Source organism: Odontesthes bonariensis, chromosome 20 (genome assembly GCF_027942865.1).
Source record: "Odontesthes bonariensis isolate fOdoBon6 chromosome 20, fOdoBon6.hap1, whole genome shotgun sequence".
Taxonomy (NCBI): domain Eukaryota; kingdom Metazoa; phylum Chordata; class Actinopteri; order Atheriniformes; family Atherinopsidae; genus Odontesthes; species Odontesthes bonariensis.
The window spans coordinates 33,854,245-33,867,774 of record NC_134525.1 but is presented as its reverse complement, the minus strand read 5'-3'; the positions used below and the strand labels follow the sequence as shown (position 1 = coordinate 33,867,774).

Below are 13,530 nucleotides of genomic sequence, written 5' to 3'. Positions count from 1 at the left end.
TGTCTGAGCAGGCCTTCTCTTTGGCTGTGTTCGAAACCGCATACTGCATACTTCCATTCTGCATACTCATGGATCAGACAGTATGCAGAGAGTTTACCCACAATGCATTTCGCTCCTGCCCGAGTCGAAATCTGCCGGCCTGAAGCTGATTTCTCTTAAGCTCTAAACTCTGTAAACTTTAGCAACATTTGAAACATTTTCAGGAGAGAAAGTAGTCGTTTAGATCCCCAACGTGTTGAAAACCTGACAAAATACCAGCTGTTTACAATTTTGTTCCCATGAATTCGGCGCTACTAAAGCTAGCCGCAGTGAGCAACGCACTTCCGGTTATTTTCACAAAATAAAATACCCGTTGCCTTTTATCATAGGGAAAGCCATTACGATACAATTGGTGCTTTTGTTTTGAAAACAGGAAGTGAACCTACCCTCGTTGTAGCTAGCTTGAAACTGCCGTTTTGACAGGAAATGACGATCGGCGACGTCACGTTACGTTGCATCTTGGGTAGTTTGAGTATGAGTAGTAACCTCATGATGCATACCCAACATTTAGGAGAATCTAGTATGCATCCGGGAACTTCTGCTTACTCAAACTCGCATACTAACTCAAAAAGTCAGTAGGAGAAGTATGCGGTTTGGAACGCAGCCTGTGTGATTTTACTGTGGTGCACATCTGTCAGTATGGATGGAGGACAGGGAGCCCACAGCTGGACAGAAAGGGGCAGGTGCTGCTGTTTAATATGTGATTGGATAGCCTGCATGTATGGTTGTGGTCATTTTACTTGACAGAGCGATATCTTTTGTCCTCGAGCACAAATCCCATATATGCTGATGAGCATGGCTTTAAACCAAGCAGACTGTGAGACGTTTTGTCCAGTCAATGTCTGCAGACGGAAGCTTTTCCAGCAGTTTCTCCACAGACCCTTCATGTTATACCACAGAACTGATGGAAAGAATGGGAAGGCCAGCTGCGTGCTGCTTCGAGTTGTTGGGAGGATACTAAAGACTCTTTGCCCATCAGAAGCTCCTCTTGCTTTTGGGTGCTAAATGTGGAGAAAAGTCTGAAGCCATGTGGCCCACAGTTGAACCAGCCGTACGTGGCTGAAACTGGTCTTTTGTGCACAGGGTATTAGAATATGATCTTTACATCGACTGTAAGTAATTGTGCTGGTCAGTTGTTCTATCTGTCAAACAGCATCTTCTGTAACTCCCATTTCAAATGAGACACCATCAGATGAACAGGTTAGAATTTGCTGGCCTGACGGAGGGTGGAGCTTTTTCCCTTCTTGTTTGGTTCCGTCCTTCAGTCCTTGTTTTTAAGCTAAACTCATTTTTATCTGCTTCCGCACTTTCAGAATTGGCATCCTTTGTCGTACATCCAGCAGAATCTTTGTCTTGTGTGTTATCAGACCAGCCTGTCGTCATATCCTGTTTGGCTCCTGCCTGTCACCAAATAAACTGAGCCTGCAGGAAAAAGTCTTGTCATCAGTGAGTCTGTCACCACCATGGCTTGTTCGCTGGCATGCTGAATGATGTGCCGTTGGTTTTTATGACCAATGAGTCATGTAAAGCAGTGTGGGAGGCTGAAATGAAGCTTCCCTTTCAGTTTCAGTGGTCCCTGAGCCACCCCCAGACCTCCTTCTGCCTGATCTGACTTCTGACGCCTCTCACTCCTCCTCTCTTTTCTTTCTCTCCTCCTGCTCCCCTCCACATTTTCCACCCCTCTCCAGCACTGTTTGACCTATTCAAGAGTCCAAATGTCACTGTGGAGGGAAAGGTCAGCTAAAGGTTTAGAGTTGAGCTGAGCCTGAAGCGCTCACACACTGCTGGCTGCCTGAGGGCGTGATGGTAAAACTTCCAGCCCTGAACACACCTCTACGCCTACATGCACTTGGACACACTACTGTCACGTCAGCTCCACTTTAACAGCACCCTGAGCCTGCAGGCACGTCAGCTGTGTGCGCATGTGCTCTTACACTCATCTGTGAACCCGCCACACGCCCGTCCACTCACAGCCCTGTTGGACACCAGGTCAGAGGTCAGTGGTTGTCAGGGTTTACAGCATCCGAACTCTTCTTTTATATTCCCAGTCCAACTCCTCAGTTTGAAAGCCTCCTCTTCATTTCTACATGGAAGCCGGTGAAAGCAGAACATGCAGTCTCAGATTCCCGTGTTGTCTGATGAATGGCAGGTTAGCTGTGGGATTTCTCTATTGATTCATCTGGACCCACATGCAGGCCAGAGCAGCCCATCCTAATTGGAATGGATTTCTCCCTGCCATTGATTTGCTCAGGTGACAGCAGATGACATGCAAGAGTGAGTGAGTGTGTGTGTGTGTGTGTGTGTGTGTGTGTGTGTATGTGTGCACGTGCACGCGCATGCATGCTGAGAATACCATATGGTGCTCTAATGTTCTTTCTTGCAACAACTTTCTTTGTTGTTCTCTGGTGAAAAGGTGAAATGGAGCAGCTGGATGCTACTGAGTGTGTGTGTGTGTGTGTGTGTGTGTGTGTGTGTGTGTACTCCTTGGGTCTCTCATTCAGCAGGCTCAGGGATGAAACGAGGACCTCTGCAAACACTGATTTAATTTTCCTCATGGCTGCTCTCACTCCAGCCTCCCTGAGCGCACACACCTGTACACGGAAGCCAGAGAGCGAGGATGAGCAGTTAGGACGGATTTATGGTCGCCTACGCAGAGCCCTCTGCGTCTCCGGAGACCCTCCCAGAGACGCTCTCCGTCGCTTGCGTGCGTCGGCCAACATTCCTATCTATCCGTCGAGGAGGCGGAGACTCACGGGTTGTGATTGGTCGGCTAACAGCATCATTTCTAGAATCACTTTTCCGGTTTAGCTCCTTCCTCTCAGAACAACAACACCGCCATTTCTGAAAGAGTTTACTGTGTGCCGGGCAACATTTGGTCAAAATGATTTGCATTTTTGGGGCGGTCGGTGGCGTAGTGGGTTAAGCAGCCGCCCCATGTACAGAGGCTACGGTCCTCGCTGCAGCTGGCCCCAGTTCCAGTCCCGCTCCGAGCGGCCCTGTGCTGCATGTCTTTCCCCTCTCTGCCCCCTGCTTCCTGTCTCTCTTGAACTGTCCTATCATTAAAGGCATAAAAAGCCCAAAAAAATACTTAAAAAAAAAAAATTTGCATTTCAACATCAACCAGCTCCAACTCCAACAACAGTCTTTCTCTGTCGGTCGCCATCGTTCACTGTGAGGAGTGGAACGGAGCCGGAAGGTGAACAATCAGTCAATCACTTTCACCATAGACGTCGCGAGATTGGGTCGCTAACGTAGCGCCGCCTGCTGATCGGGAGGTGAACTGCCTCGCGTATCCGACAGCCCGACGGAGAACTTCGATAGGACGGAGAGGCTCTCCGTGACTACGGAGAAGCATACTGAGGCCTTTAGCATGTATACAGAAAGAAGCAGTCGAGCACAGATTCAATCCGGAAGACGGAAAGCAGTGCTGACATCATTTCCTCTTAAGCCTGATTTATACTCGGAAACCAGGTCGTCTGCGTGTGTCGCAGTTAACGCAGACACTACGCAGACACTCTGGTGCACCTCTTCAAAATTGTAACTCACCGCAGACAGTGCCGCAGACATCGCCGCAGGGAGGAGAGAAAGGAGGCCTCTGATCGGTCAACTCTACATCCGCTCTACACTATGCGTATTTCCGGTTTGCTAACCGGCTGACGCTAACCGTGCTAACCGTGACGATTCTTTCGCCTCTCTGCCAGCTCCAGTAGTAGCAATATTTCTTCTATTTCTAGATCGATCAGCTGCATCTCAATCAAAGTGCGCATTCGTCCAGTCGCCATTGCTGTTGAATGACCTCCGTAACCGTAACACCCACAATCCTAGCTTGTTCGTGATTGTCCCTCTTGCGTTGTGGCGTGGGATTAACATAGCGCAGACAGCGCTTCAAAAGTAGGCATAAATCAAAAATAACTGCGTCATGTCTGCGACAAGCTCACTGCGACACACTGCTGCGAAGTATATACGAGCCTTTAGATCCACGGAATGTTTCTTTACTGTGTTTTAAAATGAAAAAGGCAAGACAGTCTCTCTCTGTAATGTACTAATCCCTCATTTGTGTTTGTGCGAGTGAAGGAAGAGTCTGGTGAGAGATGGCTGCTGGACATGGCTTCTCGCAGCCCTCCCCATCACCTGCCCTCTTATCAAGCCCAGATCCTGGCCTTTCATCTGGATTAAAACCTGGGGGGTTGGCCTCCACTGGGTTTTTAGCTTTTTATCCAGCACGCACACACTTCATTCCAGACCTACTCCATGGACAGGCTCTATCTGTGAGCCCCAGATGAGCATTGCTCTCACCTCCAAGGAAGATAACAAGCCTGCACCACTCTGCTTTCCTCACAACAGTTTGGATCAGATTTTTGAAAAAACTCCCCACAAGACAACAAAAGAGAAGCAGCCTCCTTGCTTCTCATGAGGGAATGTGTTTTTAATAATAATCAATTACATTTGTAAAGCACTTTTCATTTCATACGGAATCTCAAAGTGCTATGCTGATGGTGGCAGACTACTGGATTGTAGCCACAGCTGCCCAGGGGCACACTGACGGAGGCGAGGCTGCCATGCACCGGCGCCATCGGCCCCTCTGACCACCACCAGCAGGTGGTCAACCTAACATGCATGATTTTTTGGACAGTGGGAGGAAGCCGGAGTACCCGGAGAGAACCCACGCATACACGGGGAGAACATGCAAACTCCACACAGAAAGGCCCCAGCTGGGTGTTGAACCTGGAACCTTCTTGCTGTGAGGCAACAGTGCTAACCACCACACCACCGTTTGACCAGAACCCTGGTCGTCTTGTGTTCGGGTCCTGGCTGCTGTCAGCACACTGGGAGCAAAGTGCTGAACTGTGCGCTTTAAAGGCTGATTTATGGTCGCTTATGCAGAGCCCTCTCCGTCGACGGAGACCCTCCCGGAGACGCTCTCCTTCGCTTGCGTGCGTCAGCCAAACTTCCTATTTATCCATCGAGGAAGCGGAGACTCACGGAGACCACAAGGGTTGTGATTGGTCGGCTAACAACATCATTTCCGTCAACTTGTAAAAGCTTTGCTGTAGGTTGTTTGTACATGAAATGTGCTATATAAATAAATTTGATTTGATTTGATTAATGGAGGAGGTGCTTTGCTGTGGAAGATTTTGTAAATCCAGATAGCATCGGTGTGTTTAACAATGTTGTCCCAGTTTAAGCGCTCATGTTTTTTTAGTATCTGACAATGATGGCACGTTTTTGGTTTTTTTATCTAGTACTTTCAGAGCTCGTTTATAAACTATTTCAATCGGTTTTAGTCTCGTTTTACAGGCCGATGCCCAACTTGTTGCACAATAGGACATGTTTGACAGATCATAGTGTCAAAGTACAATTTTGCTGACTCAAGAGTTAGATTGTTTCTAATAAACATAAAGTTGGACAAGTTGAACTTTCACTTTCACTTTCACTTGAACTTTCAGTTGAATTTTATTCACAATGTTTTTTATCTGTCGTTTGAAAAGAAGTTGTGAGTCAAGAGTGATTCCTAAGTATTTGAACTCTTGTACCACCTCAGTTGCTTTTCCTTGCACTAAGACGTTAGGATCACCGTTGGTATTTGCTCTTTATGATAAGTACATACAAACAGTCTTGGATATGTTCAAGTATAGTTGGGATTTCACAAGAGAGTTATACACATTTGTCATAACATCTGTCAATTCTTTCGCAACATGTTTTTTATCCTTTGCATGGACATACAGAACAGCATCATCAGCATTTTGTCAGGACTCTCTTTGTTTCAGGCAATGTCTGAATCATACATTAGATTACAGTCTTCCTAGCTGCTTCTTCAGCTGTTGATTTACCCAACTCTATACTTGTAACAGTGAGGAATCTATGGACGAGCATTGCTCGAGCCAATGCCCTTCTTTCTATACTTGGATAAAATGCTTAAAGGAACACACATCCTGTGGTTTCATTCCACTCCATGTTGAGCCAAAGTCACAGTTAAACTGAAATCAACTGTCCACACAGAGGAGGAATATCTCCAGTTTTCTGTAGTCGTAATGCGGTAGGAGTATTATATAAATAATCTCTCTGCACAGAAACACTTCCAGCTGTTAAACAAAGTGCCTGAGCGGTGTTTCTTTTCTTCTCAGTCGTTTGAATGTATAAAACTGCATGCTTGGTACAGAGAACTGGTGAATATTTGGTAAGGCCTCCAGATTGTTAATGAGTGTGGCAGTTTGAACTTTGCCTGTATCAGATCAGGGTCATAATGTGAAAGGCAGACCTCAGAGTCTGTTTACAATTAGGCCCTTTGAAGTTTTCCACTGTAATCTCTGGATCCTTTTCATACAAAGATACAGTATTGATATAAATGAGAGGAATTTAGTCCTTGTTTATGCAACCATACCTGTGGCTTTTGGTTGATAGAAGGAAACTGTATGGTGGATTGAAATAAAGACTTGTTTAAAACCTCACTTTGAGGTTACAGTTTCCCCTTGGAGTTCAACAGTATTTTATACCGGCACAGTCAGAAAGTGTGGAATAGCCTCATCCCCACCGTGAAACCATGAAATGTTTTTGGTAAGGTATAATTTTCCGTTTTTTTTCCCGGGGGCACCCTCATTGCCCTTGGCCAGGTTGCATTACTGCTCAGTAGAAGGGAAGATGACAGGGTAGCCCCTTATCCTCTAATGAAAATCCTGCGATTGGACAGCTTTCGCACTCCATGCCCCTGGAAGTGAGGGGGGCATGAGGAGCCCCTGCAGATGCTCAGCATGCAGCCTACCACAGCCACATGCTGAGCACGTATCAAAGGGTCAGTCTATCCTTGGCCTGGGGGACACTGCTTTGGACCAGACACATGGGTAATGGAACAGTGCATGTTTGCCTCTGTCCTGCCTGACCTGTAGATTATTGAGACTATTAAAAAGAACTGACCTGCGGTGCCATATAGCTCAACTGGTTAAGCTGGCACCCAATGTGTGGAGGCAGAAGTCCTCGACACAGCCGGCCCAGGTTCAAGTCCATGCCTGAGGCCCAGGTTCAAGTTCTGGCCTGAGGCCCAGGTTCAAGTCCATGCCTGAGGCCCAGGTTCAAGTTCTGGCCTGAGGCCCAGGTTCAAGTTCTGGCCTGAGGCCCAGGTTCAAGTTCTGGCCTGAGGCCAAGGTTCAAGTCCTGGCCTGAGGCCCAGGTTCAAGTCCTGGCCTGAGGCCCAGGTTCAAGTCCATGCCTGAGGCCCAGGTTCAAGTCCATGCCTGAGGCCCAGGTTCAAGTCCATGCCTGAGGCCCAGGTTCAAGTTCTGGCCTGAGGCCCAGGTTCAAGTTCTGGCCTGAGGCCCAGGTTCAAGTTCTGGCCTGAGGCCCAGGTTCAAGTCCATGCCTGAGGCCCTGAACCTGCCTTGAACCTGGGCCGGCTGTGTCGAGGACTTCTGCCTCCACACATTGGGTGCCAGCTTAACCAGTTGAGCTATATGGCACCGCAGGTCAGTTCTTTTTAATAGTCTCAATAATCTACAGGTCAGGCAGGACAGAGGCAAACATGCACTGTTCCATTACCCATGTGTCTGGTCCAAAGCAGTGTCCCCCAGGCCAAGGATAGACTGACCCTTTGATACGTGCTCAGCATGTGGCTGTGGTAGGCTGCATGCTGAGCATCTGCAGGGGCTCCTCATGCCCCCCTCACTTCCAGGGGCATGGAGTGCGAAAGCTGTCCAATCGCAGGATTTTCATTAGAGGATAAGGGGCTACCCCGTCATCTTCCCTTCTACTGAGCAGTAATGCAACCTGGCCAAGGGCAATGAGGGTGCCCCCGGGAAAAAAAACGGAAAATTATACCTTCCCAGGTTCAAGTCCATGCCTGAGGCCCAGGTTCAAGTCCTGGCCTGTGGCCCAGGTTCAAGTCCTGGCCTGAGGCCCAGGTTCAAGTTCTGGCCTGAGGCCCAGGTTCAAGTCCATGCCTGAGGCCCAGGTTCAAGTCCATGCCTGAGGCCCAGGTTCAAGTCCTGGCCTGTGGCCCAGGTTCAAGTTCTGGCCTGAGGCCCAGGTTCAAGTCCATGCCTGAGGCTCAGGTTCAAGTCCTGGCCTGAGGCCCAGGTTCAAGTCCATGCCTGAGGCCCAGGTTCAAGTCCATGCCTGAGGCCCAGGTTCAAGTCCATGCCTGAGGCCCAGGTTCAAGTCCATGCCTGAGGCCCAGGTTCAAGTCCATGCCTGAGGCCCAGGTTCAAGTCCTGGCCTGAGGCCCAGGTTCAAGTCCTGGCCTGAGGCCCAGGTTCAAGTCCTGGTCTGAGGCCCAGGTTCAAGTCCTGGTCTGAGGCCCAGGTTCAAGTCCTGGTCTGAGGCCCAGGTTCAAGTCCTAGTCTGAGGCCCAGGTTCAAGTCCTGGTCTGAGGCCCAGGTTCAAGTCCTGGTCTGAGGCCCAGGTTCAAGTCCTGGTCTGAGGCCCAGGTTCAAGTCCTGGTCTGAGGCCCAGGTTCAAGTCCTGGTCTGAGGCCCAGGTTCAAGTCCTGGTCTGGCTCTTCCTGCCCACTATCCTGTCCACTTGTTTTTAAGTAATGGCTGCTGGAGGCTAAAAAACTAACCCTGTGCAGAGGTTGAATTTACATCCCAGGAACTTCAGGACGGGTTCGGGGTGTGGTGAGCTGTTGACATGAAAAGTTTAATACATGGCTGGACAGGCTGTTTAGACTCACTATATCTAACAGAACTGTTTTTGTGCTTGTGTTTCAGTTGTTGGTGAGAGAGCCCAGCCCATCAGATGAAGAGCCTTCAGTTCCGGAGCATTGCCCCTAAGGCCCCAACTGTGGTGCCCTCCCCCTCCCCTGCAGCCCTGTCCTGCAAGCCTCCCTCTGCCCTTCCTGAGGCTTCCACTGCCTCCAGCCCCAAATCCATCCTCCTACCCTCCCAAAACTATGCACTGATGCAAATAGCTGGTCAGGATGGGACATACTCCTTGGTGGCGCTCCCCCCCTCGGTCCCCTCTCAGACACCCCAGCAAGCAACTCAGTCAATCCAGAAGAACCTCAAGTTACCCATTCCCAGATACCAGTCAGTGAGGAGCAAGGGGACCTCTGATAAGGTCAAATCTCCTTCACTGACTGCCAACGTGAAAGCAGTCTCCAGTGTGTCGGTATTTGCACAGACTAAGTCAGGGATGGATCGAGCTTCAGCAGCGATGAAGAAGAAGTTACAAGAAACCAAGCACACAAATGAAATATTAGTGCCGAAAGATGAGCCCTCAGAGCAGGTGATTGTCATCGACCCAGCCTCCTCGGACATCTCTGTCACTGCTTTACTACCAGACAATGCTGTCCTCTATCAAGGTTCTCAGTTAGAACCAACACCAGATGGTTCTGAACAACCTGCTACAACCGGCCTTATTCAGAACCTCCAGTACCCACCTGCAGTTGCCACAAGCTCCACGGGCAAGTCCCCAGAGGAAAGTAGGACCACAGTTCAGCTGTGCCAGACTAAAGTGGCTGCAGCTCAGACCCAGAGTAGTATCACTGTCCTGTCTCCAGCCATTTTCAGTAAAGCAGTCCAAATCATGCCCCCTCCACCTAAGGGTAAATTGCCCATTCTGCCCTACTCCAAAATAAAGAGCACCCTTGTCCCAGCTACCAAAATCGGCCATTTGTCCCAAGAAAGGACAGGTTTCTCTGGAAAGACGGGACTCTCCTGCCCCTTAGATACAACCAAGAAGACGGAGACAGCTGAAGCCTCGTCTCACAACCAGGTGCCAAACTCCATACAACAGCCCCAGGCCAAGACCACACTTCTGCCCGTTACCCTCCAGAAACCCCCTGGGAAGAAGAGAGGACGGAAGAGAAAGACGGTGGAAGATATCTTAGCTTTTGAGGCCCGAAAGAAGAAGTCATTGTCGTTCTTCCGTAGAAGGGTCCCTGAGAAACCGTCAGCCGTTATTCCAGGCTCCAAACAAAAGGAAGTCGATATTTCCAAGAAATACCGCAGCATTCGACCCAAGCCTCTGTTGGTGATGGAGACCGTTCCCCAGCTGGTTAGTTTGCCTGCCATAACACCAGATGGCCGGGAACAGGATCTCATACTTGGTCAAGGGCTGCCCACAACCACTGCAACCAAGAGCCTGGACTGTCCTCCCCACCCAGCCCCGGTAACTCTCCACCTGAGAGGGGGCTCTCACCCCAAAGTGTTCATAGGGAGCCGGCCGCTCTACCGCTGCTCCATCTGCAGCCGCTGTTTCCAGTTCAAGCATCATCTTCAGAGCCACATGAACACTCACACCAACAGCCGGCCCTACATCTGCCCCCTGTGTCGCAAAGCGTACGCTCACAGAGGCAGCCTGAGCACTCACATGAAGCTTCACCACTCTGAGGTACGGCCACGCCGCTCTCTGTGCTGCCAGTTCTGCGAGAAGGCCTTCGGATATGTGGGGGTGTACTTCCGTCATCTCAGAGAGGTCCACAAGGTGGTGCTCACTGTGGAGCCCTCAGTCTGCCATCAGAAGCATGACGCGCCTACAGAGAGGTGAGATCATTATTGATTTAGACCCATAAGGAACATGTTCAACCACCTCATTGTGACCTTTAACTTGTAAAAGCTTTGCTGTAGGTATCAACAGATAGATTACATGGCTGAAGATATTGAATGATTGATTGCCTGACTAAGCAGCTCTCTGAACAATCTTCTCAGCAGGGCCACCTCGCTGGAGCCATCGGATGAGCGGGGTCATGAAGTGGAGTTGCAGATTAAATGCGGCCGCTGTCAGGCCATCACTCCTACCTTTGCTGACATGAAGATGCATTTGTTGTTCGTGCATGGGGAGGATGTCCACATCGGCCCTCATGATGGCCAAACCCCACGGGGTGGTGGCGAGACGGAGAACGAGCTGATTAAACACGCTGCTCACTACTGGCGACAGCTGAATGAGAAGCGCAACCTCGTCAAGTGCGGCAGCTGCAACGAGGAATTCTTTTCTTTTTCCAAGCTTAAGAAGCACATCCTGTCCCAGCACTGTGGCAGAGAGGGGGAGGGCAGCGGAACCAGAGCGCGCTCAGCAGAAAGCAGCGCAGGCCTTGGTTTGCTAGCAGCAGGTGCAGCATTTAACTGTGTGCTCTGCAGCATGGTGCTGGACTCTAAAGAGCTGGTTGTGGAGCACTGGAGGAGTCACCACCACTGTGAGCAGCCCGGCCTGCTGTGGGACGCCTTCAGATCCTACCCCTGTCAGGATGAGGGCGAGGCGGACGGGGATCTGGATACTCCTGCTCCAAGCCCACAGCAGGCTGGGCTAGCCCTGGAAGAGCTGGGCGGAGCCCTGGAAGAGCTGGGCGGAGCCCTGCGCTGTAGCTCATCCTCATCATTCACCGGCTGAGACGGAAGAGAAAGGAGAGTGCTGAAAAGAGAGATTTCAGTTTCAGAAAGACTCATTTTCATGTTGGTTTGATTGCACTGTTCTGTTTTAGGAATATTCTGTAGGAAATGAATTTCGATGTTTTTTCTCCTTCTTATTTAAGCGTTATTATGCTAATATATAACCTAGCTGACAGTAAAACTGTTGAAGGCTCAGTCCCTGTTTCTGTCCAGCCATGCAGATAATGTGGTTGGAATCGTTTGTGTGTCATTTCTTAGTCAATACTGTGTGTTAAGGTGGAGCAGTTCAGAACCGGCACGCTGAGTGGTTAAGGCGGAGCAGTTCAGAACCGGCACACTGGGTGGTGAACAGCTGCGCCCTGCAGCCTCTCTGTGCAGTTGTTCACTTCTCCAAACACAGAAGCCCCCCAGAAGCGAGCTCTGTTAGATGGGCTCCACCACTGAGCCGGGTTGGCACCGCTGAAGGTTCTATGGACCATCCTGAGGAGGGAAACGTGTCATTGGATTCATTGACTGGATAGTGAGTGATGAGGTGCTACAGAGCTGCTACAGTACCTGGTCTTTGTTGGCATTTAAAGCCTTCAACAGTTTTCCTATTTTAGATTTTAAAATGTTCTTTGAAATGCTGTCAGCACAACAAACGGACTCTATTCAGAACCCTGTGTGGCTCCATAGGCCCGTGGAGCAGTGGGAGAATAAAAACCACAGCACAGCAGTTCATCGTCTGCATACTGGCTGACCGTTAGTCCCATGGCCTTCCATCATTGGTGGAAGAAATCCCAACCTGTGCATTGGAAAGAGCGATGACCTGAGCCCAGCTCAGTCTGATTAACAACTTCTTTTTCTAATGTGGACCCCTGAAGGAACATTTTTCCAACCAGCACCCCGGGGACATCCTTGTGGCCTTCTTAAAAAAATGAATTGGTGTTAATGCGTGCTGTGGCTTATCATCAGTGTGGCTCTCTGTAGGCCCAGTCCAGTCTTCTTCATGTGTGTTCAGAGCCGAGGCCCCGAGGCCCCGAGGCCCCGAGGCCCCGAGGCCCCGAGGCTCCGAGGCCCCGAGGCCCCGAGCACCCCAGTGATGGTAGAAGTGCGTCCTGTGTGCTGATGTAGTAAAGACGCAGTGGGAACCACGTGTTGTTCCAGCTCATGAATGCGCCTGTGGACATTTGTGCACCAGACTGAATAGATTTAATATAAACTGTTGTCAAGTCCAGAAAAATATGCTATTTTTTACTGTAGATGAATCCAGAGGTCTTTCAGAATATTTCTGTGTGTGTGGGGGGGGGGGGTTGTTAATGCATTACAGTGCATGTAGCTCTGTTAACGTTTGTCTGTGTTTCTCTTTCATATGAAGAAAAAAGTCACAGGGTCCAGTGAATGTACCTGAATGTTTAAAAAAACTACCAAAACTCTCTCTCTACATATATACATACATACATATATATAAATATGTGTGTGTGTGTGTGTGTGTGTGCGACATAGACCTATTCTGTAGATAGAATATACAGATGTATTGAGAAGAAAAGCTATATAAATCTATATTTGCATAGAGTGAGTAGTGAATCAGCTGCTTTCTTGTGATGTATGTTTGATTGTGACAGAAGCCATGTGGAGCTGAGCTCACAGCACTGATGTCGACCTGTGCTGTCCACGGCTCAACTCCAGAACACTTTCCTGTCCTCTGAATGCCACGTCTCAGTGTTCGCCCTTTTTTCTCAGGTCCTCAGCACATACCAGGCAGCGACAGAGTTACGGCTCGGTCTCTCGTCTCCTCACTACATGACAAACATACAGGACTGTCAGCACAAGTTTGAAAGTTTAAGCTCGTGTCATTTGTTTAACTCATGTAATATGTTGACTGCGTCCCAAAACCAGGCTGAAAGTGTCTGTGCTCGTCTTTCTGTGTACCGGAGAACCTGATGTGAGAATAAAGTAATGCTTTGTGGAGCTCATGGGGTATCTCTGTTTAAAGCAAACATCCTGAAGTCCTGAAGGTCCAGTAACCACGTTTACACGTTGTCCTGGTTCCACAATGGTTGAAGCTCGAGTTCAGAGGATTAATAAAAAATAATTGGTGTTCTGATCTCTCTAATAAGAAATACAGTTGAATGAATCTGGCAAAGATTCTTAAAGCTGGAGAAAGGCCTCCACAAGGAGCGTTTAGACCCGG

General features: G+C 49.3%; 1 protein-coding gene across 6 annotated transcripts in view; it reads left to right on the top strand.

The window, feature by feature from the left end:
* znf438 (zinc finger protein 438) overlaps positions 1–13,307 on the top strand; it is a 49,482-nt gene extending 36,175 nt beyond the window's left edge. For 4 of the 6 annotated variants that reach the window (XM_075453059.1, XM_075453061.1, XM_075453060.1 and 1 more), the window contains 2 exons: positions 8,739–10,514; positions 10,680–13,307. In XM_075453059.1, coding sequence (XP_075309174.1) covers positions 8,767–10,514; positions 10,680–11,358 — 2,427 coding nt within the window. In that variant the 5' untranslated portion in view covers positions 8,739–8,766 and the 3' untranslated portion in view covers positions 11,359–13,307. The remainder of the gene's footprint in view (positions 1–8,738; positions 10,515–10,679) is intronic. The other 2 variants (XR_012767862.1, XM_075453063.1) reach the window with 2 other exon arrangements.
* The last annotated feature ends 223 nt before the right edge of the window (positions 13,308–13,530 follow it).